A 27,623-nucleotide genomic window follows, 5' to 3' on the forward strand; every position below is an offset into this window, starting at 1 on the left:
AACAAAAGCAGAGGGATCTGCCTTTTTGTATAGGACTTAGACAAAGAACAAAATACACCCCAGAAGATCTTTGACAATTTCCTTTGAAAAGGAACTAAATTCTTGGACAAGAAAATGAGAAATATGAGAAGAAAAGCAAGGACTTAAAAAGCTTCATGCCAAAAAATGTTCACAGGTGCAGGAATTAAACTTTTAACAGAATCCCTAATTACACATCTAATTTTTGGCATCTTTTCAAGGCAGCACGAACACAGTTAAAGTTCTATGCATTTGTGTCCTCCCACAAAAAAAGGCAAAAATGTGTTTTCATTTGTAAAAACAATTATAAGTCAATTACTTCTAAGTGGGTAAAGTGGGCACAATATTGACAAGATGGACTTTGGCTTCTGGTTATACTGATTTGTCACCAATTTTAAAATCCCAGAAGTGGAGATCAAAATACCTTTGCACTAGTACTGTATCTGATACATTTATTTGATTTACAGTGCTCCACTTTCTGTGCTTTATTCAAACATGTCTACTTCAATTTCCCAAGTGCCACTGGGAATGTATGAAATATATATTTTAACATGAGGACGATTAGCATCTTATTCGCTAAGGCAAAAATTTGTTCACCTAGTGTCAAAGTTAGAGCAGGCAGACCCTCATGTGGCTTCTTTCTCAAAGGTACTGAACTGATTTTACCTAACAAAATTGTATGCCTTTTTCATATAATTAATAGTGCTCCACAAGTCACCAGGAAAATGCTGCCGATGCTAATATACCACAGATGCAATTTAACAGTCCGTAAAACTACAGAGATGAAGTGTTCTACAGAATTCATTTCTAAATGAAAATCCCAGGAAACCTAGAAAGGTTTAGGCTTTTAAGCTGACCCTATTTTCCTGTCACCTACCATATACCATCTGACACTGCAAAATCACTCGGGTGGCTGCTCTGGAAATTAAGGAGAAATGGAGATTTCCAGTAAGCCTGGTAAGTGTGGAATGATATAATAGTTGAGCTCTGCTTTGTTAGTGGAGAAGAAAGAAACCCTAAAAATCCCACACATATTGCTTGCATATTTGATTCCTAGTCTAACAGTTCATTAACGAAGCAGAGCTTCCAGACATTCTTCCTATGGGTAAGATTGTCTGCTACTTTGCTATGTACCTGCTTTTTAATTAGATTTTGGAATGGAATCACAGCTCCTACCCACAGATCTCCAGTGGGAAGCAAAATCTAAACTAATCTATGCTCCCAGAGATGTTTGCTTCTGCAAATGCAGTTTCTGAACTAAATTACAAATGTTGTAGGAATAGAAGAATGGGGAAATAAGGGGACATAACCACAAGATTGGATGTGATTAATCAGTGTTGTAAGAGTTTAGTTCTGTCCAGAGAATGGAGGAAAAAGAGGTTTAAGGGAAAACAAACATATCACCTATCTGATTCTTAGATTAAGTTTAGTAACAAGGCAGCATTTTCAATCATTCTTCCTATGCGTAAGATCACCCACTATTTTAATGAGTACCTGCTTTTTATTTAGATTGTGTTTTGGAATTACAATTCTTCTATAAATTCTTCTCATTCCTAGATTCACTGCATGGCAAAATGGTGAGATACTTTTGTAAAGTGCATTTTCTAAAGAGGTGACAGAAAGTGTCATGGTGGCACATGGCCGATTTCTTACCCAGTGCTCTTAATTCAGTATTGGGAAATGCAACTTTAAGGACCTTGTTTCCCTGAAATAAAAGGTCTAATCTAATCTAATCTAATCTAATCCCTAATTAAAGGAGCCTGTATTTCAGCTTCATGCAGCATAACTATACTAAAACCAGGTAGGGTATTCTATCTTCAAAATGAAAAAGATCAGCTAATTTGGTTTCCCAAACCTTTGTGAGGTGTCTTCTGTATGGACTGGTAAATTCAGGTTATACAGTTAAACCAAGAGAGAAGAGAACTCAGTGTTGTGTCTAGAACCAAAATTCAGGAATCTCTGACTGTGTGTCTTCCCTGATGTTCCAGAATGGCACCTACCTTAGTGCAAATGTGACCTAAATTAAACTTTAGGTTCCATCTACAGAGATCAGAAAAGACACAAACAGAGCTGCTAATAAACGTAGTCCTTATTTGGTGGTCTAAGTCAAGCAGCTGAGGCAGCTAAAAAGTAAACAGAATTTTAGTCCTCAATTAGGACTGACTCACAACAGAAAAACAATGGAAAGCAAAATTTGCATAGCTGCCTTAACAGAGGACTTTGGACTCTAGGGTGGTCAACTGCTGAGTCCCAGAAGATATGTTTAATAATTGCTTGGATGCTGGACCCTGGTTTAGGACTGAGGGAGGAAGAAGTGTTGAATTTTACCAACCAAAATTTTTTAATGAATAATTCTTTCAAACTAAATTTCAAAAAGTGATATTTATTTGATACTCAATGACAACATCAATAGCAGAAGCACCTGGCTTTCCAGATGCTCAAATAAAGAAGCAATCAAACTTAACTCATACCTCTAATGAAAGACTAAGTGCTAATATCACTGCATAGATATTAGAGATTGTCATTTCTTCTTGTTTTTCCATGCGAAACAGGGTGATAGAGGAGAGCTACATCATATGAACATCACACCCCCACTGAGTAGTGCACAGAAAAGGCATATGAAAGCAGTCTGAATTTGGCTGAACTGCTGCTGCTGTTACAGTTTTTAGAGAGAGGGGCAATTATTTTACAAAGCCAATGTTTTACTACAATTTCTATTCAATGACTTTAACCAAAAGGACCATTCAGCAAAGATGTCCATTGTAAATACTGCAGTGAGCCTGCAGCAAGTTCCTACTTTCTCTTGTTTGCACTGTGGCAGGGCTATGTGGAAGAGGTGCAGGATATTTCTCGGAATGTAGTTACAAGGCAAGGGAAAGCTTTTAGGGCTTTGGCTTTTTGGTGAGGTACCACAAAGGAATTTTCGCAAATATTACATCACTGGAAAGTTCTTCAGAGACTAAGGTTTCTCTTCAAACTTAGACATAAAGTCCTGTGTACACAGGCAGGGAAATCAATGCTCTCTTGTTAATAGTAGAAAAGTACACTGTGGCACACGTTGCAGACCAGACAGTATCTGCTGAGCCAAAAGCATGCTTCAGTTACACTTTTTTGCCTTTTCTTGGAGGGGAGGGGAGGGGGGAGGGAAGGAGAGATTCTAGATATACTTTTCTTATTTATGATTTTATTTTGTGCTAAGGTATCTCTCTCTCTCTCCTGTACTCTAAGTAGCCCAACAGCCTCATAGTTACAGTTATATTTTGCTGCACAGTGTTACAGGATCCACAGGGGCTCTGCAGCAGTGCCAGGATCCACAAGGAAAACATAAAATACCACAGACTGACTTGGTTAGGATCACCTTGTGGAAAATGAGGAGAAATCATTGATGAGATTTACAACTGCTTACCAAACTTGGATACCAATCCCCTTTGCAAACAGCACAGAATTGAGCATCCCAACCTCTATGACAAATCTTGCCAGTCTCAACCCATACTTTCCATACTATGAGAGCATCAGCTTTCTCAATACCATATGTTACCATGAATTGGTCATTGTTCTATTTTAGTATGATCCAATTCTCTAATACCATAAACTATCATGCACTTTTATGAGCATGGGAACTGCCAAACCCTTGGTAGTAGTTTGCACATTGATTCTCTAATAAAGAAATTGCCTCTTATATGCTCTGGAGATATCACCTCTACCTCTAGTCTCTAAGAAGGACCACCTTTCCCTCTCTGCAGACACATCTTGACACAGCTATCTATTCTCATTAAATTTGTAGTATTTTAATATTCTTGAGAGTCTTCTCTGACAGATTGGGTTTAAACAGTGACTGACAGAACAGTTGTGTAAGATTTTTATCATTTGGAGACAAGGCTAGAACTATATTCCCGAAAACACATCTTCAGTCTTACCCAAGCTGTGCACTGGCAAATCCAGACTTTGAAGCAGCATTTACAACACCTGCATGCATCTAGTGAGGATAGGGACCAAGCAGTCTAGACTGAGATGACTCCACTTCTGTGCCTCCTATTATTTGCTCTACACTGCCACACAGTAAAAGTCTCATCCATTCTCCACGGGAGCTTAAAATAGCTTTCCACTGCCATTATGATACCTTTGACAATATTCCCATTACAAAGCAGACTGCAAAGCACAGCAGTTGTTTTCCTGCTTCTAATGACATCCATGAAGATGGTGGCATAAGATGTTTCCAAATTATAATAATATCTAAGAGTGAAAAGGATGTAGCACGTACTGGAGTTACTGATGAGGAACACAAGCACCCTTGCTGGAATGAGACAAAAAACATTTTACAGCCTCTGCAAAAACTGTAGGAAAGAGATCACCAAAAATAAAAGTTAGGATTGGCTGAACCACTGCATACTCTGCTGACAGCTGCTGACAGCTTCAGGAGGGAACCGCACGTGGCTGGTGCCAGCTCTGCTGCCAGTGCACTGCTCCCACAAAAGGTCTCTGTTTGCTGATTTTAGCTCTTCTGAATTACCACTGACATTAGTGCCAACCTGCCTTCTCCACGGAAGTCTCCAGTCACTGCTGGACCTCTTGGAGTACTGTGGAGTGACAGATCTGATGGTTAAAAAGCCCACGAGGAGCATGCAGCAGCTTTAATCAGCACAAGCATAGAAAAGGCCTGAGAGGGCAGAACAGCAAAGTGTGCTGCAGAGACTCACAAACCACTTGTCAGAGAGCCACTGAGGAAGAGGATGGAGAAAATGATGCTCTGCATAAAATTTACAGCAGACTGTGGTGCCTACTAGCTCCCTCACCACTGAACGGGTACAGGATATATCCTAGTTTACAAGTTTTTGCCTTTTCTCCATCACCTCACCTCCTTCTCCCAGGCAGCAGATGCTGGTACAATCAACATGTAAAAGCTATTTAGCAAGGAGGAACAATGCTGATCTAATCCCCAGATTGAGGGTTTGGACAGAGCTCAAAAAGCAGAATGCAGCAGTGCAGCTCTACGTGAGACAGGTCAGGGGATGGGATCAGGCTCCAGACCCTGCTGGCGCCATCGGGTGTCATTTGGTCACAGTGGCTCCTGCATTCTCACAGTGGTGATGTGCATGGGAAGGGGGCATGTTTTGCTGTTTGCTCCAGATTTGGAGAAATCCGAGCAGAATCTCTCCAAGCCCAAGCCCTCTGTTGGAAATGCAGTCAGACACTACCCACAACGTTGCTAACAGAAATACAATGACCCAGGGAGTGGCTGCACAGGACAAGCACTCATCCTATGTGGGAAAGCCAGGGATCAGCATCACCTAGCTTGTCCCAGGGAGCCAAGCAGCAGCTGAGGCTCCCTCGTTAAGACAGCTGGGTTTTTCTCAGTGACTCAGCAAAGAGCAGACCCCTGTGCCATCAACACCACAGGACACCTTGAGGTGGCTCAGGTGATGCCGCTGCATGGGGTCACCATACCTAAAGGAGGTTGCTATTTCCAGGTCAGCCCCCTTGACCATGCCTTTGCTGGGAAGCACTGACACAGGCATCTCTACCTCTGCTCAGAGGGTTTTAGGAGCCCTCTGGTCCCTCCTGTCTTACTGAAAAAGAGAGAAGTCAAGTGCAGTGATGCTGTGAAACTATGGCCCAACAGCAGTAGCCTGTTGTCTATTTTCTGTGTAGTGTACCTAGGAAAATGGGGGCTGTGGAGAGAGACTCCACTTGCTGCTATCCTTCTGGCTGCTCTGAACTTGCAGCCTGACTGCACTCCCTGTGATGAGGAAGAACAGCCTGCAGCTGGTAGGGTAGGGCAGGGCTGGAGCAAGAAAGGCCAAACCAGCAGAACCAAAAGGCACTGGACATGAACTGGGTACAGACACTTGATTTGCTGGGTGGGAAGAACACAAAGTAAAACAGTGACCTTTTATTTCATGGCATCTGTCCTCCCTGTTGGGCCCTTTCCGCTGACTCCACTGAAGAAGGCATGACTGAGCTCTCACTGGGCTGGAAATGCAGCACAGTACTGGAAAAAGGAGCTTCTCTTCCAGACCTGTGCATTTTCTTTGTGCATAAAACTTGGCCAGTAGGGCTACCTCTGCAATCCTAAATCTTCAAATGAGTAACCCACTTTAGAATCTTTATATTAAACACGTTAGATGAACTAAAAAGAACCCAATATGACTTTGAAATCTTAGCATGAGCCTGCATGGTTGGCAGTAAGAGAAAACTGGACTGCCTCCTCTTCTCTGTAGAAAGGAACAATTGCCTTGGAAACAATTCAGACACAATAAATGAGGGATTCCTTCACATTAACCATTTTCAACTGCAGATTTATATTCTAAAATTAAGCAGATATTGAGTGTTGAATAGAATGCTTAAAAACACAATGGCAAGTTGAAATCATAGTGTCTCCGCATGAGGCAATCAGTAATTTCACTTATTTATTGAAATACAATTAATAGATAATAAAATGGAGCAAGCTGCTACTTAAGAATATAGAAATATTGAAGAAGTCAGTGTGAAAAAAAAAACAACAACCAGTAACAGATTTTCAGGTCTTCCAAAAATGGTGCAGATATTTTTTGATATAAGACAGACAACCTACAAAGGGATCTGCAAAGTATTTTATGTCCTTTAAGAAATTTCTTTCAAATAAAGAATTCAGCCTTGAAATAACATCAACCTTCATTTCATTTGTTTATTTGAGTCCCTGAACTCAGGTTCTGAAACAAGACAATCAAATCTGCGTATGAGTTTGTCTCGATATTGACATTATGTTACTCTCATTTGCCTCCATTTTACAATAGAGAGATGAGGGATACTTCTGCTAGACCAAGTAAAATATATTGATGATCACTAGTAGAGTTGATGTGCAGAGCCCAGCTTACCCTGCCTTTTATTAGTCTTTAGAAGAAAAAGGCTACATGAGCTGTACAATTCACAGTCCATTAACTACAAAGTTGTATCATGCTATTTGTGTTGTTCATCACAAAACCAGTCGAAAACACTTGTACTGTTATCCAGCTGGAAGGCAGAACAGCAGCCAACTCAACTGGAACCAGTCTGAGAGAGCTCACAGCTCCTTTGGAGGGGAGAGGACTAGAGGTCATTTGCTTTAGGTCCAGAGCTGTGTAACATTGGTCCATACACTATCCAGGAAAAGAGCAACAGGGAACGAAAGCAGGAAGTACTTGGGAAACTGGAAAGCCCCCATTTACCTCAGGTTTGGGCTAATTTAAAAAAAAAATTAAAAATGAAAATCCAGGAATTAAAAATAAACAAGCATGAGAAATGAAAATCTTGCACCTATTGAAAAAAAGACCCAAACAAACCAAACACAGATTTATACAAAACTGTGCTGCAAGAGATGGAGACTCTTGCTTTCAGCCGTCTGCTGCAAGACAAATGCGACAATACCTGACTCATTCCTTATACACCTCCTAACAGCATCTCCAAGATGGAAATGCTACAGAAACCTGCTTCATTTTTTCACTTTATGATTTCAAGCCTTTTCTTTTAGTCCCGTTTGCCATGTACACTGAGACCGACTTGCTTCCTTCAGCTCAGTCTTGGATACTGGATTGTAATCATGTAACTTTTTCTTTTCCTGTCTTAACATAAGCATCCCCAACACCATCAATCTTTTCTCATGACTCCTGCTCCCAAGGCTCTGATGGCTCTCTCTGCTCCCTCTGTACTTCTAGGAAGTCCACATTTTCTAGCAGCTTCTGGTAAACAGGAGCTTGCTGGGTTGGCAGCTGTAGACACTTCCTGCAGAATTTCAAAGTCAGTAACAGCTACTGTCCACTTATCTAGGAATGAAATGCCTCAACAGATTGTTACCAGATTGTTATCACAGCTGGAGGAAAATCAGAGACCCTCTTTTGAAGAGCTGATCTCCACAAGAGGTAAACACATAACTTGGTCCTGAGGTGTTCAGTAAAGGGACACACAGTAAGCATGTGATGTGGTCAGACAGTTTTTAGCAGGACCAGGTGAAACCACCAACTATTTCTACATAACTCCCCCAATCCTTAACAGCTGTCGATAATAACATCATATACTAATACCACGTAAAATGGTGGCTGGATCTGAACTGTCTATTGAGTGGTAAAGGGCTCTTAAATTCGCTAGCATTCATGTGAGTTATATACTCCTGAGCTGTTTCCTCCAAAAGGCACTTTTCATTTAAAAAAAAGAAATATCTGAAAAAAAATACTAATCCCCCATTAGCCTCACCAGCTTCGCTTCATTTTAACTGCAGCATTTTCATACAAGTGTATGATGGAATAATTATCTTATAGATGGCACTAGATATTTAGTTATTAAAAATAGTATGAAGTCCCTGGTGTTCTTTTTAAAACACATAGTTATTTTTGCAGATCTACAATAGCCTCTGGAAAATAAAAAAAAGATCTTCAAAAGCTTTTTTTCTTTTTGTGCTAGGATCATGTAAGAGAAGGTGGAGCCCTAGGGTTTAATTCCTATCAATCAGCAAAATGAGTTTCACACTACTCCTGTCCAGAGAAGCTAATATACACAATACCACAGGTCATCAGAGAGGAGCTTAAAATAAATCCAAGAGTGGGTGGGTATTGCTACATTTTGCCATCCCCTGTATTGTTCTTCTAGTTTTATAAAGCTCCAATTACTGAAGCAATTATGAGAGACACTGAAGTTGTTTTACAGATCCTTACACCTTTCATTGAAATCAGGCAGCTCTGAATAGCTGTTCAAACAAACAGGGCTGTCCCTTGGAAACATTTTACTGCTGTTATGGGCCCTGGATGTTCCCCAGAACAGGGAATTATTTGGGCAGGTTTTTAAACAGAGGACAAATAAAAAGTAGATGTCTTTAAAAATACAGGCCTCCAAGGCATCTCAGGTTTCCGCCTCTGGAGCGAGCACAGAAGACTGCTTATCTTGGCTGCAAAACAGATTGATGTATTCAGCCAGAAGATTCACTATAGCTGACAGAGAACATTTCCTTCATTGTATCGCTTCACCATGCAAGGAGATAACTCAGGCTAATAATATTCTGTCTCCTTTTTATCCTCATATAGCCTACGCATAACTTAATTCTTAATTGCAAAGGGCTCACAGAGGAGATAGGCCTGGTGTTAGTTTCATTTACACACATATAAATCAAAACTCAAGTCTATCGGAATAGATGGTACTGCACTGGTGTTAAAAAATAACATCCTTAGTGAGGCCAGAAAATTCCCCCTCAGCTTCCTTGATGATAAACACCATGTTATCCTAGATTCAGTTACGCCCTCCAAATTTCTAAACATCACTGCCTATTTAAATTTGCATGTAAATAGGAGCTATCCTGATTTACAAGAAATACAGCTTCGCCTATCCAGAAAGCATTAGCGTAAATGTAAAACAAGCAGAAAATGACAAAGTGGTAGGAACCTGGCATCTGTGGCAATTATCTTTAATGAATAGCATCTTCATTTCTTAGTAACTAATTACAGTGGAACTGTTTGAAGAAAAGGACCCTGTGATATGCCTGGAAGAACCAGTGCACAGCACTGAACCAGGACCACATTTGTCCACACTGTCAGACACCCACTTGCAACCTTCCCCTAGAACCCAGGACTGCAGGACCGGGCTTTTCAATCTTCCAGGAGCCCTACATCACCTCAGGTAGTATGGACTGCAAGGTTACCATTTTGGGATATGAATAAACCACATTCCTAGATCTGATATCTTAACCACCAGGTGGGAATCCTCAGCTATATAGGAAACCCCACTGACTGCAGGCACCTGCCTGACCGTAACTCTCAGCTGCATGAAAGCACTCACTGTTCTGCTCTAACTCAAACACACATTGCTGCTTTCAGAAAACCCACATTATTATTCAAGTTTTGGAAAAGGAATTGCAGAAAGTCAGATCAGAAACTTTTAAAACTGCTAGCAAGACACTGGTTTCACTCACACTAATCTATCATCATATTTCATCACCAATCTTGCATCTGCTCAAAGCTCCCCAGCAATACGCCACCTCTGCCACTTCCATTAAGATATAAAACAAGGGTTAAGTGATAGATAGTATCAGTATGGATAGCAATCTGTCTCACTCAGGAACCATTGCACTGGGAATAAAGAGAGAATTACTATACTGGTGTCAATATGATAAATTACAGTCCCTTTTTTCCTAAGGAAGAATTTCTAGTTTTTTAACTAGCACAGAAAACTCTCCCCTTTCAACACTCTGAACATCAGAGCAGTTTCTCCTAACAACTTATTCAGAGTCTCTGCTAATGAAACTGTTTATTTGGGTGTATGGCTGATGTAGCTACTCAGCACAGCACTCATCTTGGAACAAGCATGAATGAGGAGCCAACTGGGGAATTCAAACCGTTCCTTCCATATATTTGTTTCCAAAAAGTAAATGGGTTTGAAAGCGCTGCCAGTTGCCCTTGTTGAAGCGAACAAAATGTTTAGGGAAAATGAGTTCTCAGTATTTTCTTACACTGCACAGGTCACACAATCTCACATGCCAAACCCACAAAGCCTGTGGTCATGTTTCCCTCCTACAGCAGTGGGTTCACAGCTCTGGTACCACACAAAGCAGGACTTGGAGGAACCTAAAGAGGTCACCTCCTGATTCATTATCCCCTCTCAGTAACATTTATACCTGTGCCAGAGGTTTGCCTATAGAGTTACGGAGGAATTTAAGAAGAAACCGGATGACTTACTATAGGACTACCATGAGTACATCAGAAATATTTTCCTCATGTCCAGCCTAAGCTTCCCTTGCGTTGGTGTAACATTTTTATTTCTTGTCCCAGCTCTACGAATCTTTTTGCAGCAACACAAAATGCTTTCAAAGACCTTTGTCACTCTCTTCTCTAGGCTGAGACACCTCTACTCTTTTAATCCTTCCTTTATAGGGTGCTTTTTCTAGGCTTCTGTTCACTCTTGATGCTTTCTGCTCCACACACCATGTGTAGTATCCCGAACAGGAGACAGTACTCTGGTTAATGTCTCCACAGAACCGATCTGCAAGGAGCCTTGAGAAACTGGTGGAAGTGCTTCATGAGTACCCAGTCTCAAGTGTTTGGCATATTTTCATGATGGAAGGTTGTGCTGTAGAGGAAGGAATGTTCTCTGATATAACCAGAGATGCCCATCAAAAGCTTCAAACATCAGGACAGAACAAGGCTTTGCAGTGGGGACTAGGGGGGAGGAATTTTTTCTAGTGTTTCTAGAGAGACAAGCAAGTGGGTCTTGCATTAGCTCCTTCAGCATGCTCCTCTGTGCCACAGTTTCTGCATCATCAAAGAAAATCATTGCTGGACTGATTCAGAATGAGGCAACTAAAAGCAGCATCAAAGATTGAGCTAATCAGTTTATTTGTGTGAAGGTGGGGAACAGAAGGGCTTTTTCTTGCAATTGCTGCCACCTCCATGAGGGAAGAGCAATTAATAGAAAAGGCTGACACGTTAGAAGGTAATTCTTGTAACTGCTTGCAACCCCAACCACTGGTATGTCTTTGTATTTGTCACCATGCAAAATAAAGACAAGATAGAAGGGAGCAGTTTCATTACTGCAGCAGCCTGACGGGACTGCAAAGCCCTAGGACATACACTCCCAGGGAGTGACCTACTGCTCTCTCAGCCCCACAGCATGCCTGTAATCTCTCTCACAATATGGTTGAAAATAGAGGTGGCTAGAGGGGAAAAAAGGGGAGTGATGGGAAAACCAAACCAATACAGCTTATTAGTAAAATCTTGATGAGCAAAAGTCTAACACAGCAAAAAATGCATTGCCAGAGGACTTGTGGCATACAGGAAAGAAGCACTGGCAGATTTGGCACATGCAGCTGTGTTTGCCCCTTGCTCTCTGCAGCCAAGTGATAAGTCTTCAAACAGCCCTCATCCATACCAAACACGAGACCTGTGTTCTCTGCACAGTGCATGTTTAAGGAATCGAGTGTGTTCCAAGACCCTTAACTCCTGACTTCCAGATGCAGCCAATCCCTTTGCCCTTCAGGTGCCAACTTCACACTCTTTGCAAAAATATGAGCACTGTTTAACTGGTAACACCCTGGGTTTAAAAAATAAGGAACTCCTGGGTGACGCAGGATATGTTATTGCAACCCCAAACATCCCTTCGCAGCCCCTCACTTGCCCTGGGGTAAGTTACCTGGGGTAAGTTACCGGTGCAGTGGTTACTGTGTAAGGATATTTGGCAAGCTTGAAAACAGGGAAAGGAAGCTGGATGTGGACATACACAGTCTTGTACTCTCAGAGGCATTAAACAGTGGCACAGAAATACCTACCTGGGCACTGAGCCCTATCAACTGCCTCACAAAGCTAAATGTGCACTGGCAACTAGCTTCTCCTCCAGCACCCCTGGGAAAGGGATAGGGATAAGTGACATGGGGACTAATGCTGCAGGAAAAGGTGCTGGTTTACATGGAGAAAAATTTGAAATGCTTTCCTTTGAAATCCTCCCCCTTAATCCACCCATGTTCCTTCCTAAGCCTTGAGAGAGCTCTGGGAAGTGCTGGAGCAGGAAGATCGTCCTCTTCACATGGGGCAAGCTCTCCTTGCCAGCCACTACAGTCCCCTACCCCAGCTCTCCTGAGCCTCCCACAAGGCATTAAAAGGCAACAGCACACAGCACGCTTTCTCTAGCTTAATATATAGCTTAATATTTCTCCAGCTTAAATATAGCTCCAGCTATATTTAACTGCAGGCCTCTAAGCACTCTCCTCCCTTTCCACTCCTTTAGAACAGCCACATGGGGAACGAGAGCTGCTCCTCCTTGCTGTCATGAGCCTGAAGCCTGGGTTTGCTCACACTGCCTCCGCTCTGGGGCTCCTGCCTCGCTGCATGAGAGCATACACAGGAGGAGGAAGGGAACACTTTTGTTCCTCCGTCACAAGAACTGAAGGTACTAAATGTTAATACTTGGAAATCAGCAACTGCCAAGAACAAGTTCCCCACCCACTGGTCCACCCTAAGCTTTGAAGTGTTTTCTTTCTAGCTTTACCTTGGCACGCTGGCCAAATAAGTCACAAGTTTCCGAAGGTCTTCCTGCCTTATTCTGTCGTGATTGCTGCGGGCTGGGAAGGTCAAGACGGGACCACCTCGTTTATCACGGCCACCTGCGGAAAATAAAGGATTGTTAGAAAATCAGGCGGGAAGCTCATGTCAAAAAAACTATGTGCACTGAATTGATAAACAGAAATTACAGCACGTTCAAGAGCCCATGCACTCTCTGTAGCTTTCAGGCTTGACTCATTGAGGAAGACATGCTTGCATTTGCTGGAGCTCAGAAGGGGGGGGAAATTAAAAGATTAAAAACCAAAGCAAACAAAAAAGACCCAAGAATAGAAAAGGAGAATTGCTAGTAGCATTTCTTCTGACTTTTGTCTAATCCCATCAAATCCAGTACAACTGCCAATCCAAGCATGCAATGTTAATGAAATCCTACCGTGGGGATAGTTTGAAACTAGTCAACACCAAGAAAGTGACAGTATTTTCACTGTTACTCAGCATACTGCATTGCTCATTGACATAATTTACAATGTCCTGCCAGTCAGCAGTCATATATCCCGGTAATGTTGATGCTGTAAGATGTTCTAATCTATCTGGCAATTCATTAGGAATTGAAAATTTGATTAGGAGTTCATGCCCCCTGTGTTTTCTATTTAGAGTGTTGTTGGCAATTAGAATGTCTTTTGGTTTGTTTGGGTTGTTGTTCTTTTTTCCCTGTAGCCTTCCTGTCTTAAAATTTACTCCTTTTAAACTGCCAGTGTCTGGCACTTCATCTTTTACAGCAAAAGGCTCAACCATAAACAAATGACTCCATCCTCAATTATACAATCACAAATACAGGCATGAATACAATCTATTCTACAGCACCTTATTTTATTCTGGGTTATGAATAAAGTTTAATAAGCTTGAAACAGGAATCCAGTGCCTCACTTAACGTTTAGTTCTTTCTTCTCATACTAGCACAGGATTTTTTCAGGAACTGTGTGTTGTTAGATACACGTTTGTATTGTTATCTAGGAAAAAGTCACAGCAAAACTACAGTTCAAAAAGCTAGCACAGAACTGCAAGGTCCTTGCAAATTAGGTGTAAAAATGCGGATGAGTTTATGTTTTCCAATGGAAACCATAATTCCTTTAACAGAAATAATCACTTCTGAGAATGGAAAACAGTGTGCTTCTCTGAACTAATTAACCTGTCCAACAAGAAGAAAAAGCTACACAGGGACATACACATCTCCAGTACTGATCCATACTGCACTTTATCATGCAGAACACAGGATGCCCATGCTCTCTGGGGCATGACTTCTGTAGGGGTCCTAAAAAGCAAAAGCCTCATTCAGTATGAAGAGTCCTAAGAGACTCTGCTGTAACAGCTGGATCAATGTGAGAGCACAAGTGTACTTGGAAAAACAGTATCCTGGATCACCACAGGACAAAGAATTGCTCTAGGCAGAATTTAGATCAGGAGTCAAGGAACTGCTCATATGGCAGGAGTTCCTGCAGGTGGACAAGCCAGAAACCAAAGCGAAGAGATACAAGCACGTACCCCAAGGCACAGGTTTCCAGCTGCCCCTGCTTGCAGAACAAAGACACCACTTGTAGATTCAGCTCCCATCTGACAACATACCCCTTTGTCCATTTTCTCCTGAAACTGTCCATTCAGTTGATGCCATGATAGGTAGAAGCTCACCTTCTAGCACAAACCGTCTGTGTCTCTGCAGGACCAGACTTACACAGAAGCAGCTAAAAGTAGCAAAGCTATTACCATATGTATTTTTTTTTTTTTTCTACATCTTGTCTACATCCAGGCACAGCTACAGGTTGGGCAGAGAAGAAATTCAGAGCAGCCCTGTGGAGAAGGACTTGGGGGTGCTGGTTGATGAGAAAATGAACATGAGCCAGCTTCAGTGTGCGCTCGTAGCCCAGAAAGCCAACTGTATCCTGGGCTGCATCAAAAGGAGCGTGAAGAGTAGGTGATCCTGCCCCTCTGCTCTGCTCACCTGGAGTATTGTGTGCAATTCTGGTGTCCTCAACATAAAAAGGACATGGAACTGTTGGAACAAGTCCAGAGGAGGGCCATGAGGATGATCAGGGGACGGGAGCACCTCCCAAATGAGGACAGGCTGAGAAAGTTGGGGCTGTTCAGCCTGGAGAAGAGAAGGCTGCGTGGAGACCTCATAGCAGCCTTCCAGTATCTGAAGGGGGCCTACAAGGACGCTGGGGAGGCACTCTTTAATGAAGAGACTGTAGTGACAGGACAAGGGGTAATGGGTTAAAACGTAAACAGGGGAAATTTACATTGGATATAAGGAAGAAGTTCTTTACTGTGAGGGTGGTGAGGGACTGGAATGGGTTGCCCAAGGAAGTTGTGAATGCTCCATCCCTGGCAGTGGTCAAGGCCAGGTTGCAGAGAGCTTTGGGTGACATGTTTAGTGTGAGGTGTCCCTGCCTATGCCAGGGGGTTGGAACTACATGATCTTAAGGTCCTTTCCAACCCTAACTATTCTGTGATTCTACAGAGCTTTCTACATCACTGGAGACTGTACAGGTCAAAGTCCATTACATAAACTTCATCTATATGGATAGAGCTGCCAGTGTTACCCTGCATTTCAGTACATCAACACTGAAATTCCTGCAGTTTTCAATGGATGCTGTATACCTTAAAGGCAATACTAGGCAACTCTTCATTGGAGCCAAGTTATGTCTGATTTGTCCAGGGGTAACAACAGAGAGGCAAACAGGAGATGTCATCTTTATTCTGAACCCTCTTACAGCCAGGGGTACATATCGAGTACAATACCTGTCCTGCCTAATCTCCACCCAAATCTCTGTGTCTGATGTTTGCCTTTGCCTTCACACCTTGAAGGTGAGAATGTCCATGGGAATTCGGTGTCACCTTGGCTGATCTATTCCTCTACCACATAGCATGAGAATGGGGGAGGGGAGGGTAATTTAACAAGGATTCAACTTACAAGGAAATAGGCTAATTTTTATTTTCAGACCTATAAAAAAAAAAAAGTCCTCATTTTAAGCACATTCTCCCTTTGTTGAGATTATTTCACGCACCGTAACAATGCCAAAACCATTATATCATGTGGGATGTGTCCAACAGAAAAGCAAGCCAGCCTATAGAATGGCAAACCGAAGTAGCAAATGAAGCTGGAGGGAAATATTTTTTCAACACAGAAAGCTTTTCAAGGTTTTGAAAAATCTCCCATCATATCACGATGTAACCAAGGCTTTCAAAAGCTTCCAGATATTCACTGACGCAGAGACCTGAACTTGAATTGCATCCCAGAAGAACATGCTACCCACTATTCAGTCGGGCTTCCTCTCCTCATCCATTCTCAAGTATTTAAATATCTCTACAAGGTGGAAAAGCACTAAGAGATGAGATCAGTAGGCATCCAAACCCAGAGTTAAAATCCTCTGCCAGTATATGAAACACCTGGGAAGGGCCATGAGTTTCACACAGCCCTGATCACTCTCATGCTGCCAATTTGCCTCAGCTCAGTAAACCAAAAACTGTTTCTGGCCAGGGACCCCTTTCCCACCTACAGTTCCACAGTGAGCTCTGGACCCCCTCTCACCACCACCCCCCAAAAAAACCCCAAATCACCACCACCAACAAAATGCCCCAACACCGCCCCCCCTCCCCCCCCCCTTCCCGCAAACAAACTAAATTCTGGTAGGCTAAAAAAAGTTAAATCAGAAATTTCTTGACCCTATTACTAACAATAGCACAAGGATTTCGGATTTCAGCTACAGGAAAGGAAACAGGATCCAGAACATTCCTGTCCTGTCTCTCCTTCAGGGTAAAAATCATCCCTCAATAATTCATCTAAAACGTCCACAGGGAAGCAGAATAAATGAGGCTGTAGTGCAGAGTCAGAAGTTACCGGGCCAGACCAGAGAAAATGGGTTAATTCTTGTTTAAGGAGGAAGGTTACAGGATGACCCAGTTGGAGGTTTCTGGATGATGGAACGATAAATAAATGCCTGGACCGACTCCTTCTAGTCCTATCGCACGGAAGAACAAGGAGACATGGGGCAAATCTCAAGAAATATGAGGTTTAGAAACAAATGTTTCTCATTTGTGATAAAAGTACTGCTCTATGCTGTGAGGAATAGGGTGAAATTATTATTACAAGTGCATTGTACAAATTAAAATCCTTTGCCTGTTTCCAAATTATTAAATTCAACCCAAATTACTGAGCGATCCCTGCTTTTTATGAATGCCTGCATAATTTACAGTTTTATGAAGAGCCTATATGGAGTAACATCAAATTTCTTCCAGAACAAACCACGGTATGTTCAATTCACCGTAAGACTTTTCCAGAGTTCAGTAACTAAATACTAATAGTATGTACCTTTTCCACTGCACTTTCTAACCAAAAATCTCAGCTGTTCTAGGCAGACCAAATGAGATAATATCACCACTGAATTTTAGACACCTAATATGCCTATATTTGGACTTTCATCCCTTCTTCAGACAGGTAGAAACAGCCACTAAAAAAGAAGAAAATCTTTTGGCATTGGCTGTATAGGGAGTCTATGCCACTCCCCCTCTTTATTATCTCCTTTTTTACTGAGGAGAATAGTGAGGTACAGAGAGGGGAAGAAATTCAGCCCAGATCCCACAGAAAGTCACTTGAAGACCCAGGAACAGAAATGAGTTTTTCTCTTAGTCTACTGCGTTAGAGCTTCATAGTGCTAAAAGTTAGCAACTGAAAAGAATACAGAAACTCTGCCTCTAGTTGTTAGTAATTACCTCAAGGAGACTAATTTAGCCCCAGGTCATCCACGATCTCAACATCAATTTTACATGCAGTGTCTTTAGAGAACTATCCAGCATATTGTTTTGAAAGAAAATTAAAAAAAATGGAATTAAAGAGTCTCAATTGCTCTAATCAATAGGTCCCATCTCTTGCCTCCCACTGAGCTCACAGACATGGGATGCAATAATCAAACATGTCATTATGTTTGTTAATTACAGTTATTAAATGTTAAAACAAACAGCTGATAATTTCTAATTGTTTTTCAAGGTGGGTTTCCATAGGCTTTGCTCTGATTTGGAGAGGCAAGCAGATGGTCTAGTTATTAGAGCTCTGGAAAAAGGAGTCAGAAAAACACGTGTTCTTCAGAGCACAGAGAACAAATATTTAGATGTATAGGTCTTGCATCGCTCCTTCAAAAATCCTTTGTTGATGGCCTTTCCTATCAGTGGCTTGCTTGGTGGTTCTTCCCATCTCCTTTTCTTCTAGCCTGTACAGAAACCATCGCTAAATTCAGCATTTGCTCTCAGAAATAGGATTACATTATTTTATTTGAACTACAGAGCAGTGAGTCTCACCTCTGTGCCTGGCAAAATCTTGGAGCAGATTCTCCTGGAAGGCATGCTAAGGCACATGAAAAACAACAAGGTGCTTGGTGACAGCCAGCACGGCTTTAGTAAGGGGAAATGCTGCCTGACCAATTTGGTGGCCTTCTATGATGGGGCTACAGAACTGATGGACAGGGGTAGAGCAGCTGATGTCATCTACCTGGACTTGTGCAAAGCATTTGACACTGTCCTGCACAACATCCTTGTGTCTGAATTGGAGAGACATCAATCTGATAGGTGGACCACTCGGTGGATAAAGAACTGGCTGGATGGCCACACACAAAGAGTTGTGGTCAATGACTCAATGTCCAGCTGGAAACCAGTAACGAGTGGTGTCCCTCAGGGATTCGTGTTGGGACCGGTCTTGTTCAACATCTTTGTCCTTGACATGGACAGTGGGATTGAGTGCGCCCTTAGAAAGTTTGCTGACGGCACCAAGCTGTGTGATTTGGTTGATACGCTGGAGGGAAGGAATGCCATCCAGAGGGACCTTGACATGCTCGTGAGGTGGGCTGATGCCAACCTCATGAAGTTTAACCATGCCAAGTGCAAGGTCCTACACCTGGGTCAGAGCAATCCCAGGCACAGCTACAGGCTGGCCAGAGAAGAGATTCAGAGGAGCCCTGCAGAGAAAGACTTGGAGGTGTTGCTTGATGAGAAAATGAACATGAGCCAGCTTCAGTGTGTGCTCGCAGCCCATAAAGCCAACTGTATCCTGGGCTGCATCAAAAGGAGCATGAACAGCAGGTCCAAAGAGGTGTTCCTGCCCCTCTACTCTGCTCTTGTGAGACCTCACCTGGAGTATTGTGTGCAGTTCTGATGTCCTCAACATAAAAAGGACATGGAACTGTTGGAACAAGTCCAGAGGAGGGCCACAAGAATGATCAGGGGACTGGAGCACCTCCTGTATGAAGATAGGCTGAGAAAGTTGGGGCTGTTCAGGTTGGAGAAGAGAATGCTGCATAGAGACCTTATAGCAGCCTTCCAGTATCTGAAGGGGGCCTATAGGGATGCTGGGGAGGGACCATTAGAAACAGCAGTGATAGGACAAGGGGTAAAGGGTTAAAACTTAAACAGGGGAACTTTAGATCGGACATAAGGAAGAAGTTCTTTACTGTAAGGGTGGTGAGGCACTGGAATGGGTTGCCCAAGGAAGTTGTGAATGCTCCATCCTTGGCGGTGTTCAAGGCTGGGTTGGACAGAGCCTTAGGTGGCATGGTTTGGTGTGAGGTGTCCCTGCCCATGGCAGGGGGTTGGAACTAGATGATCTTAAGGTCCTATTAACTATTCTATGATTCTATGATCCTCTAACTATTCTATGATTCTATGATTTTTCTTCCAGTAATCATATAGGGGGTACTGCAATGATGGCACAAGGCAACATGACATATACCACATTAAAAGAAAACATTAAAGAAACCCTCAGAAAGCATGCATGGAAGCAGGCAGCAATGACCTTCTGATGACCACTTTTCTGTTCAAGCTTGAAATGAAGAGGAAAGAGATTCTAGCCACAGGATCCCTCTCCTGGCAGGGACAGGGATCTGATGCCTGAACTGGCATCTTAATCCTCCCAGTGGTGGGTGCAAATGATGGCTCCAACTGCCCACAAGTATATTAAGATGTTGGCCAACCCAGAGTAGTATTAATGTGAGCTGTGTGTACAGGCTTTCCCAATTTCAAATCCTGAGGCACATCCATCCCTCATAATAAGCAAAAAGCTGAAATTCCAGCTTTGTGTCATCCTGTTTAGGACAGGAAATTATGAGTTTCCTTTAAAGCATACTTCTTGTATACAACAATGACTTTATTGAGCTCTGTTTTCAAGCAGCATCTCTCCAGTTCTATCAGCCATTCTACCATGATAGTTGCCTGCTTACATATATCTGTATTTAAGGGATTCAAGCCCCCTGCTTCCTGCTGCACGTTATAAGCATAAATTCACAAGGACTAACCATAGACACAGGCAAATATCCACACATGTAAAGGCTCTCAAATACCTTGCCTAAGGTCCTGCAACACATCAGCAGTGGAGACAGGAATAGTACACAGTGTCTCTGGCCTCCATTCAGATTGTCTACTGCAGTTCAAATGAATATGCTGCTTCATCTGACCCCTGCAGATCATAAGCTGATCTATCTTGATGCTGCAGACTGTGCTGAGACCATAAGTGAGTTTCCAGAGGAACTGAAATACTTCTCAAAAGGTATTCCAGTCCAAAAAAAAGTGAAAAAATGAATGATAATGAGGAGAACTAGGAGACAGAATGAGCTCAGATGATGTCAGGCACCTCAATAAATTGATAAACAATATGCTCTGGATTTCTAAATCTAATTGACAGACTTCCTAGGAAAGCAAAGTATCAAGGAATTGGTATCCAGAGTCTTAAAATTATCTTCCTTTCTCTTCCACAGCTGAAGTGTGAGAGTCTGCTGGCTACCAAACCTCATGTGAACAGACCTCTATACTAAAAATCCTCCAACTTCAAGAGGAAATAATATGTTGCAAGGGTCATATATAGGACTGTGTGACCACCTTCAAATTCAACTGGTTCCAAAGCAGGTGATTCCAGTGCAACAGTGATGGAAATTTAAGCTCCCACAAGTCCACCTGCAAGTTACAGAGCTGCAACGTGGGCACCAAGGCCTGATCCTCCAGTGCGTAGCTCTTTGCAGCAACCCATAGTCAACTGCTTGAGTCAAATCTGAATGGCCAACATTTGCAGTGTTACACTTATGGTTAATGACTCCAAAACCAAGGCTGTATGCTCCCATCAGAAGATCCCTTGGCAGAGCAGATCAGAGGCTGTAGAGGAGATGCTCAACATAGCTACTAAGGATCCCATTTCCCACCAGGTAGATTTGTTCTGCAATCACCCAGAGCCACTGCATGGATTTGAAGAGACAACTTATTGTGGCTTGCAATACATCTTCACAGATTTATGCAAGTATTTTGGGGTACTTCTTTAATTTTGAATGTTTACTTGCCGCTACCCCAGCAAAGCAAAACCAAGGACAAGTGAAACTCATTAAAATGAAGGGAGAGCTTACTTGTGCAGAAAGCAAGACTTGCAGACAAGAGTCCACAGTTGTCTGTTTTTTCCTCTGGAAGAAGCCATTTTGCTGTGAAATACCAAGGAAGCACCAATACCCTCTTCTTTAACGCTGACCCTTACGCACATCTATGCAAACCTTGCTGCCTTTTGCTGCAGCTGCAATTTAGATTTGATCTCACCTCCTCCATTGCAGAAGTATGGGAATAGCTGTATATATTTATAAAACAATAGACAGAACAAAATAAACCCCAAATCTTCTAAAACAGAACACCCCACTGCAAGCCTTTTTGCTCCTTGTCATGGTTTAACCCCAATTGGCAACTAAGTACCACACAGGACTTGCTCACTCTGCAACCAGGACACCCATGGTGAAGGGAAGGGATCAAAACAGCACATGGAGACGCCAGTCACGCTGCTGATGGCAGCACTGACAAGCATTCCAAACTCATACCACTGGGCATAATGTTAGAAGCTGTACAGAATAAGGAGAAACAAAGAGAGGCCATATTCACCCTGATCACATATTATTTGTCTTCTTCATTTGGGATAAACACAGAGAAAATGGCAACATCAGAGTTTCCGATGTTCATCACCCAAGTGAAATATGTGATAAACTGACTTAATATGACTGGCTGTTCAGGTTTGCCACATTTCCAGCAGGTAAGTCAAGTAGACTTACAGCTGAGCTAAGTAGAGCTTGACAGCTACAGCCAAGCAGAGGATGGTGAGGCACTGGAACAGGTTGCCCAAGTAAGTGGCAAATGCCCCATCCCTGGCAGCATTTAAGGCCAGACTGGACAGAGCCTCGGGCCACATAGTGTAGCGTGAGGCATCCCTTCCCATGGCAGGGGGGTTGGAAATCAGATGATCTAAAGGTCCTTTCCAAGTCAAGCCATTCTATGATTCTATGATCCTTCAAACTAATGAAAGTTCAGAGGAGAGTTCAAGCTATTGGACTTACATAATTGCTATTAGGAAGTCTTTTCCCCCTCTGGTTTTAAGAATAAATTCAGCTGACTGAAAACAATGGCAGATGAAAATATCCCTGAAATTGCACATTCCATCAAAGTATTTCCATTTCAAATAGCTTATATTTCCCCGCCCCCCCCAAAAAAAAGTATTAAAAGACTCCAACCATTGCTTATACAGAGGATGGCCAGTTGTGAATTTCTGTGCTTCTTGTCACTTAAAATTGATTCCTTACAAAAACAACCAAACATAAGCCAAAGAACCAAAGTGCTTTCACAGAAATGAAGAAGCTTTCAGAGGTGATGAGTTTCATTAGTGGGACAAAAGAACACACCTTATTGCACAATGACCAAGATGGTTGATTTTATCAGATTAATTATCTCAGATGCTACAGTCACCTACCTGGGTCCTTGTCTTCATTTATAAGCTCCCAGCCCTGATTTCTATATATGGACAACTTTCTGCTGTCTGCATAAATGAAAACAAGACTTTTGCTGAGATACATATGGATCTCACTGTATCTTTAAGGAGGAGAAAACCCTGTCCGCTGGAACAGGACAGGATGTATGTAGACCTTCTTGCTTCACAGGCACAGTTCCTTCCTCTTATTGTTGTCTTGGAAGTCCCTATCCTTAATTGAAAAGCTATACCTATGTGACAGGATGTAGGGACCCATCAACCAGGAGGCGGTCAGAGTGCAGTGTGTTTGGATGAAACACAATCAATGACTTGTGATCCCACAAGTTTTGTGGATTTTTTTTGGACAGAGATTTTGATTGGGTTGATTTTTTTTCCCCAGTTTTGTTAGGCACTAGAACCATTCTGCTTTTCCATAAAGCAGCACAGGTTGCATTACTACTCACACATGCTAATTAAGGAAGCACATAAAGGAGAAATCTCCCTGCTCTAAGGAGATATTGGTGGATTTTGGCAAGCTGCTGTGTCCAAGCGCCAGGACAGTAAGTGCTGGCAGTGACTAGACATTCTCCACTGAAATTGTTTAATTTAGTCCATGGCTACAGGCGAACATACGGAAAGAAATACAGCAACTGGTTCTGCACGTTGCAGTAAATTAAATCAGAAATCCCAAGAAAAATTTTGATTTCTGCTTTAACTTTGGAGTCCCAGTGAGGATCTAAACACCCCTATAGGTAAAGGCTCTTCTCTGGCCTCAAAAACAGAACACTCGAGTAAAACAAAAGGAAAAAAAACAAACAATTAGGAAAAAAGAAAAGAAAGAAAAAACAAACCCAGCAGGCCCAGATGCCATCAAAAGACCTGGAAACTTCACAGTCTAAACTTCCTAATTTTCTTCTTCAAAGAAAAAACCGAATCAATGCAGCAGCAAATTTCAGATGAAAGCATAATCGCTCAAAAGCACTAGGAAAATTCAATAGTCAAGCAATGTTGTGTTTTTCTAATAGCCTATTTCCTCTTTTTGGAATTTCTACTGATTTCAAACTACATCAGGGAATAGTACAAAATGAAAGACATTTTTCTGTAACAAAATACTGAAGAATTGTTGATGCTTCATTTCAAGTTTTCATTTCAGAGGAAAAAGAGAATGGAAACTTTTAATTTAAATCAAAACTTTTTGTGCAAATACAAAGCGTTTACATCATTCAAAAATTAAGTATTTTTATTAGTTCTATTCCCAACCCAATACAAATTCCAGTGTCTACAAATCAGTGTTTAAGACTCCCTGTAACCTGGATCTGAACTCTTCCAGTGCCCAGAGGGTCCTGGGGTTTCATTTCAACCCCTTCATTGAAGAGTGAAGTGCATCCATCCCAAAAAAATATAAAAAATGCCCCTGCACATGTGGTCTCATGTACCTGTGGCAGTGAGTGACCTGTGACCTTTGGGAAGGTCACTGTCTCCCCCTCTGAGCATTCCTCTTTGATTCATCCTGCTGTCCTAAATGCAATGAAATCTAATTGCAAAGTTGTCCTTTCTTCTGATCTACTTACCCTGAAATGCCTCCTCTAAAAGACCTTTTGGCAAATGTCTGATTTCCCTTCAGCTTCTCAACCAGGCTCAGATGTCGCTGTGACCCAGCTCACGAGGCTGCTCCTGAGACACAGGAGGTTGGGGACGGTGGGCTTTTGAAGGATGAAGATGGCCACACTGTTACCACATCCACCTCTCTGCCCCATGCCTTTTTTTGGCCAAAGTCCATAGAAAAAACTCCCACTTTGCTGAATGTGTGTTGGGAGCTCTCCGGCTGCAGCAGCTTACTAAATTCTTAACCTTTTGCTGTAGATTCCTCCATGCTCAACCACTCTTAAAAACCAGTTCAGCCTCCTCCTTTGTAGTCCTGCCTCGGCGGAGAGCAGACACTACCTGGGTGACAGGCAGAAGTGCAGGAGCCCATGTGCTGCTGCTCGTCTGAGCACACCAGGGATTGGGAATTACTGGGAAGGATTCTGGGAAACTCTTCTGGGTGGGACGCAGGGAAAGGGGAAATGCTTTCACTGAGACCCACTGCATTAGTCAACTAACAAGCTTTCCACAGCTTAACTGAATGAAAAGGTCCATGCATGGGAAGGGACCAAGTGACTATCCTCTCTCTCTCCTGAGAGTCTCATATACTTTCTCCCATATTGCACAAATCAATAGGAAATCTTTATAAAAATAATCAAGCAGCTTAACAGCATCCCAAGTTAAACCACTCTTCTAAAACAGCATCTGTATTTCCTAGGAAAGACTATAAGCCAGCTTCCAAAATATTTCATCACCTCTCACTGAAAAAAAAATTCCACCTAAAATAATCTACAACCTGTTTTATTTCCTCTATTCTGCACTCATCTCCTCAGAATATAAAAAATCAGCCTCTGGCCTGTAGCTCACTACCTAATGGTTCCCAAAGCCATTCCATTGCTGGAAGCAACACAGTGAACCACCCAGGCAAAGCCAAGATTTTATTAGGATTTAGGCAGCAAGTAGGTGGCCAAAACCTCCCCCCTGCCAACTCCCTGCTTAATCTGACTCCACAGGGTCAGCAATGGAAGCAATCAGATGGTGATGGCCAGGATGCACCGTGCACACAACTGCTCAGGCCATCTCTCTGCCTATGAGTGCTGGAATGGGATTTTCAGGTGCTGTTTAAGACACACATACACATGAACTTTGCTCGGGTTCAGTCTAGCTTGTATGTGAGATCACTGGAAGAAATCAAGAACCAGTTCCAGGAAAAAAATCTCAACATTATCCATTCCTCAACTCTCCTGCAGCGCAGTGTGGATGCAGAGCCCTGCGCCTGCTGCTCGCTTGCCAGCTGAGCCAGCCAAGGGGAAGCGCCAGGCACAGAATCCCAGACGGTATTTAGGCTGGATGAATCCATGCCCAGCTAGTTAGAGCTATATTTCAACTCTGAAATTAAGTGCACTTCTGAAAGCTTGAGTGCTCCTCTGAGATCACACAGCTCTGCAGGCAGGTCCTGTTGTCCCTGCTCTGGAGCAGGCAGCAGTGTCACTTCCCTGCTCTTCTGCCCTGCTCTTCTGAAGGGTCCAGGTGCGGAACATCCACAACACTGAAACACAATACACGGCATAGTCCCTGATTGAAGGAGCTTGTTTGTTCCCTGCAGCTTTCCTCTTGAATCATTGTCCTGGGTTCAGCAGTAGCAGTCATTTTTCTCTTGGTAGCTGGTGCAGTGCTGTGTTTTGACTTTCAGGCTGGGAATAGAGCTGATAACACTGATGTTTTGGTTTGGCCAAGGACTTTGTGAGCCTCATGCTCTGCCAGGGAGGAGGGGAAGCTGAGAGGCAGCAGAGACAGGACAGCTGACCCGAAGTGACCAAAGAAGTATTCCATACCACAGCACGTCATGCCCAGGAGGTAACTGGGAGTTACCCGGAAGGGCTAGGGAACTGTAGGGTTGGAGGAGGTATTGGTCGGTGCTTGGTTGGGCTGGGGGGGTGAGTTATCGGTCCGCTGGTGCTGAGGTACTGTATTCTCTTCCCTTGTTCTTTCCTTTATCATTATTATTATTGGTGGTAGCAGCAGTGATTCGTGTTATACACGACAATCATGGACTAAAAACCAAGTTGGTGAGCCACAACAGATAAGAGAAGAAGCAAACAATGAGATGTTCAGCTGAGATTTTGTGCATGCTGATAAATTCTGCTGGTGTATGGAGAACCAAAGAACCAAAGACTCAACTATGTGCAGATTTGGGTGACCACAGAAGATTCTATGAGGCTCTGAAGGCAGTGTATGGACCCACATTCCAGGTTCAAAGCCCCTTACTTGGTGCAGATGGCCAAACGCTTCTCACAGATAAAATCTCCATCCTGAATTGTTGGTCTGAACATTTTCAAACCCTCTTTAGTGCTAATCGTGTAGTCCAAGGCGAAGAAATCCAGCACATTCCGCAACATCCGGTGAAAAACGAATGGGATTTAGCCCCTACCATGGGAGAGACTCTTAAGGCCATACAGCACGTGAAAACTGGCAAGGCAGCTGGGGTTGACGGAGTCCCACCTGAAATATGGAAGCATGGAGGCCAAGCACTTCACGCTAAATTTCATGAGCTAGTTGTGTGCTGTTGGGAACAAGGCAAAATACTGTCAGACTTTCGTGACGCAATCATCGTCACTCTGTATAAGAAAAAAGGTGCCAAGTCAGACTGCTCAAACTACCGTGGTATAACTCTGCTCTCCATTGCTGGTAAAATTCTTGCAAGAATACTATTGAACAGACTAGTACCTGCTATCGCAGAAGAACTTCTACCTGAAAGTCAGTGTGGTTTCAGGGCTAATAGAAGTACCACAGACATGGTATTTGTTCTCAGACAATTGCAAGAAAAGTGTAGAGAACAGAATCAGGGGTTATACGTAACTTTCGTTGACCTCACCAAAGCTTTTGACACTGTGAGCAGGAAAGGCTTGTGGCTGATCTTAGAATGATTAGGTTGTCCCCCCCAAGTTCCTCAAAATGATTATTCTGTTACATGAGGATCAGCAAGGCCAAGTCAGGTATGGTGATGCAGTCTCTGAGCCTTTCCCAATAACCAATGGTGTGAAACAAGGTTGCGTTCTCGCACCGACCTTATTCACAATCTTCTTCAGCATGATGCTCCAAAGGGCTACAGCAGACCTCGACGAACAAGACAGCATTTATATTCGATTTCGTACCGATGGTAGCCTATTCAATCTAAGGCGACTGAAGGTCCACACTAAGACCCTAAACCATCTTGTCCGTGAACTGCTCTT

General features: G+C 42.8%; 1 protein-coding gene across 12 annotated transcripts in view; it reads right to left on the reverse strand.

Moving 5' to 3' along the window:
• The window catches only part of KALRN (kalirin RhoGEF kinase), a 513,375-nt gene that overhangs the window by 320,051 nt on the left and 165,701 nt on the right, over nucleotides 1-27,623 (reverse strand). For all 12 annotated transcript variants that reach the window (XM_061370039.1, XM_061370040.1, XM_061370041.1 and 9 more), the window contains one exon: nucleotides 12,994-13,108. In XM_061370039.1, coding sequence (XP_061226023.1) covers nucleotides 12,994-13,108 — 115 coding nt within the window. The remainder of the gene's footprint in view (nucleotides 1-12,993; nucleotides 13,109-27,623) is intronic.

Source organism: Neopsephotus bourkii, unplaced genomic scaffold (assembly GCF_033783945.1).
Source record: "Neopsephotus bourkii isolate Nb327-2 ecotype Australia unplaced genomic scaffold, CSIRO-AGI_Nbou_v1 NB_1526, whole genome shotgun sequence".
NCBI lineage: Eukaryota > Metazoa > Chordata > Aves > Psittaciformes > Psittacidae > Neopsephotus > Neopsephotus bourkii.